The following is a 1,300-nucleotide window of genomic DNA, read 5'->3' on the forward strand; positions in this document are numbered from 1 at the left end:
GAGTCTTTTCAGCTCTCTGTCTCTGTATCTCTCTGCTTCTGTAGCTCTATACCTCTCTGTCTCTGTGACCTTCTTAAACACCCTGGAATCACTTCCCTTGGAAATCTCCCATAGCAGCCAACTTTCAGACAAGGAACAGGTTTCTTTCTTCTGAATAGCGCATGTGCCAGGCAACTGGTAAATGAACACTTGCTCACACTGCATCATTGCACAGACATGTTTAATTTATTTCTCCCAGCAGGTAAAACAGGCATTTCCCAACCCTCTTAACCACCTGGTCCCACTTAAGTGTCTGATCTGCTTATGAACATAGTGATAGCCCCTAACCAGAGGGGGTTGTGGAGGCCACGCCCACACCACGCCCCAGCACAAACTGGGCACTGTTCCTGACAAAGAAGGCCCTGCAAACCAGGCACTGCTTCTGTTTTAAATGGAAAGAATGTGTCACGAGGGCCTCATAGCATGTTGTGGTAACAAGAGTTCCAGTCTTCCACGATCTTCAGATGGTCACCCTCTACCTCTGGGCCCTTTAGTCTTGTGTACATGTCTAGGCTTTTATTTGATTTCTTCGACCTGGGAAGGGCACAGAAAACAAGGCTTGGTATTTGACATTTAAGACTGCAAAGTAGCTAGGCGGTGGTGGCGCACGCCTTTAATCCCAGCACTTGGGAGGCAGAGGCTGGTGGATCTCTGTGAGTTCCAGGCCATCCTGGTCTACAGAGTGAGTTCCAGGCCAGGCTCCAAAGCTACACAGAGAAATCCTGTCTCAAAAAAAACAAAAACAAAAACAAACAAACAAAAAAAACCCCAAAAAACAACAAAGATTTTGAAGCAATCCCAGAAAAGTCACACAAAACTCTAGCACAGGAAGTTGCCACCCAGGAGACCAGTGTGAGGCTAGAGCTAAACAAACACCTGCAGAGACTCGGCTTTTGTAGTGGCCAGGGCCCTTCATCCTGTCACCCGGGGTGGGAGGGGGGGGGCAGAGGGGAAGATCTCTGTGAGTCTGAGGCCACGTCAACAAAAAATCTGAAACAGTTCTGGGCCTGGAGTCCTGTGCAGTGATCCACCTGCTTGGGACACATAGTAAGCAGTGTCCCATCTTGTGCCCCCTGCCCCCCATGGCCCAGGGACTATCCTGCCATTCACGTCCTGGTAGACCAGGGCTGGCCTGAATGGCCAATAGAATAACGCAGATGTACAGGGTGCACACTGAAAGTTATAAAGGTCTGTTGCCTTCTGGTTTTTGGCCTATGTGTGTCTCTCTCTCTCTCTCTCTTTTTTTTTTTTTTTTTTTTTT

General features: G+C 48.5%; 1 protein-coding gene across 1 annotated transcript in view; it reads right to left on the minus strand.

The window, feature by feature from the left end:
- Positions 1 to 214: 214 nt before the first annotated feature.
- Nlrp8 (NLR family pyrin domain containing 8) overlaps positions 215 to 1,300 on the minus strand; it is a 32,474-nt gene continuing 31,388 nt past the window's right edge. Inside the window, exon 10 of the mRNA XM_050127538.1 lies at positions 215 to 573. Within this exon, the coding sequence (XP_049983495.1) occupies positions 456 to 573 (118 nt within the window). The 3' untranslated portion in view covers positions 215 to 455. The remainder of the gene's footprint in view (positions 574 to 1,300) is intronic.

Source organism: Alexandromys fortis, unplaced genomic scaffold (assembly GCF_014885135.2).
Source record: "Alexandromys fortis isolate MF-2015 unplaced genomic scaffold, M_Fortis_MF-2015_v1.1 scaffold_267, whole genome shotgun sequence".
In the NCBI taxonomy this organism is placed as follows: Eukaryota; Metazoa; Chordata; class Mammalia; order Rodentia; family Cricetidae; genus Alexandromys; species Alexandromys fortis.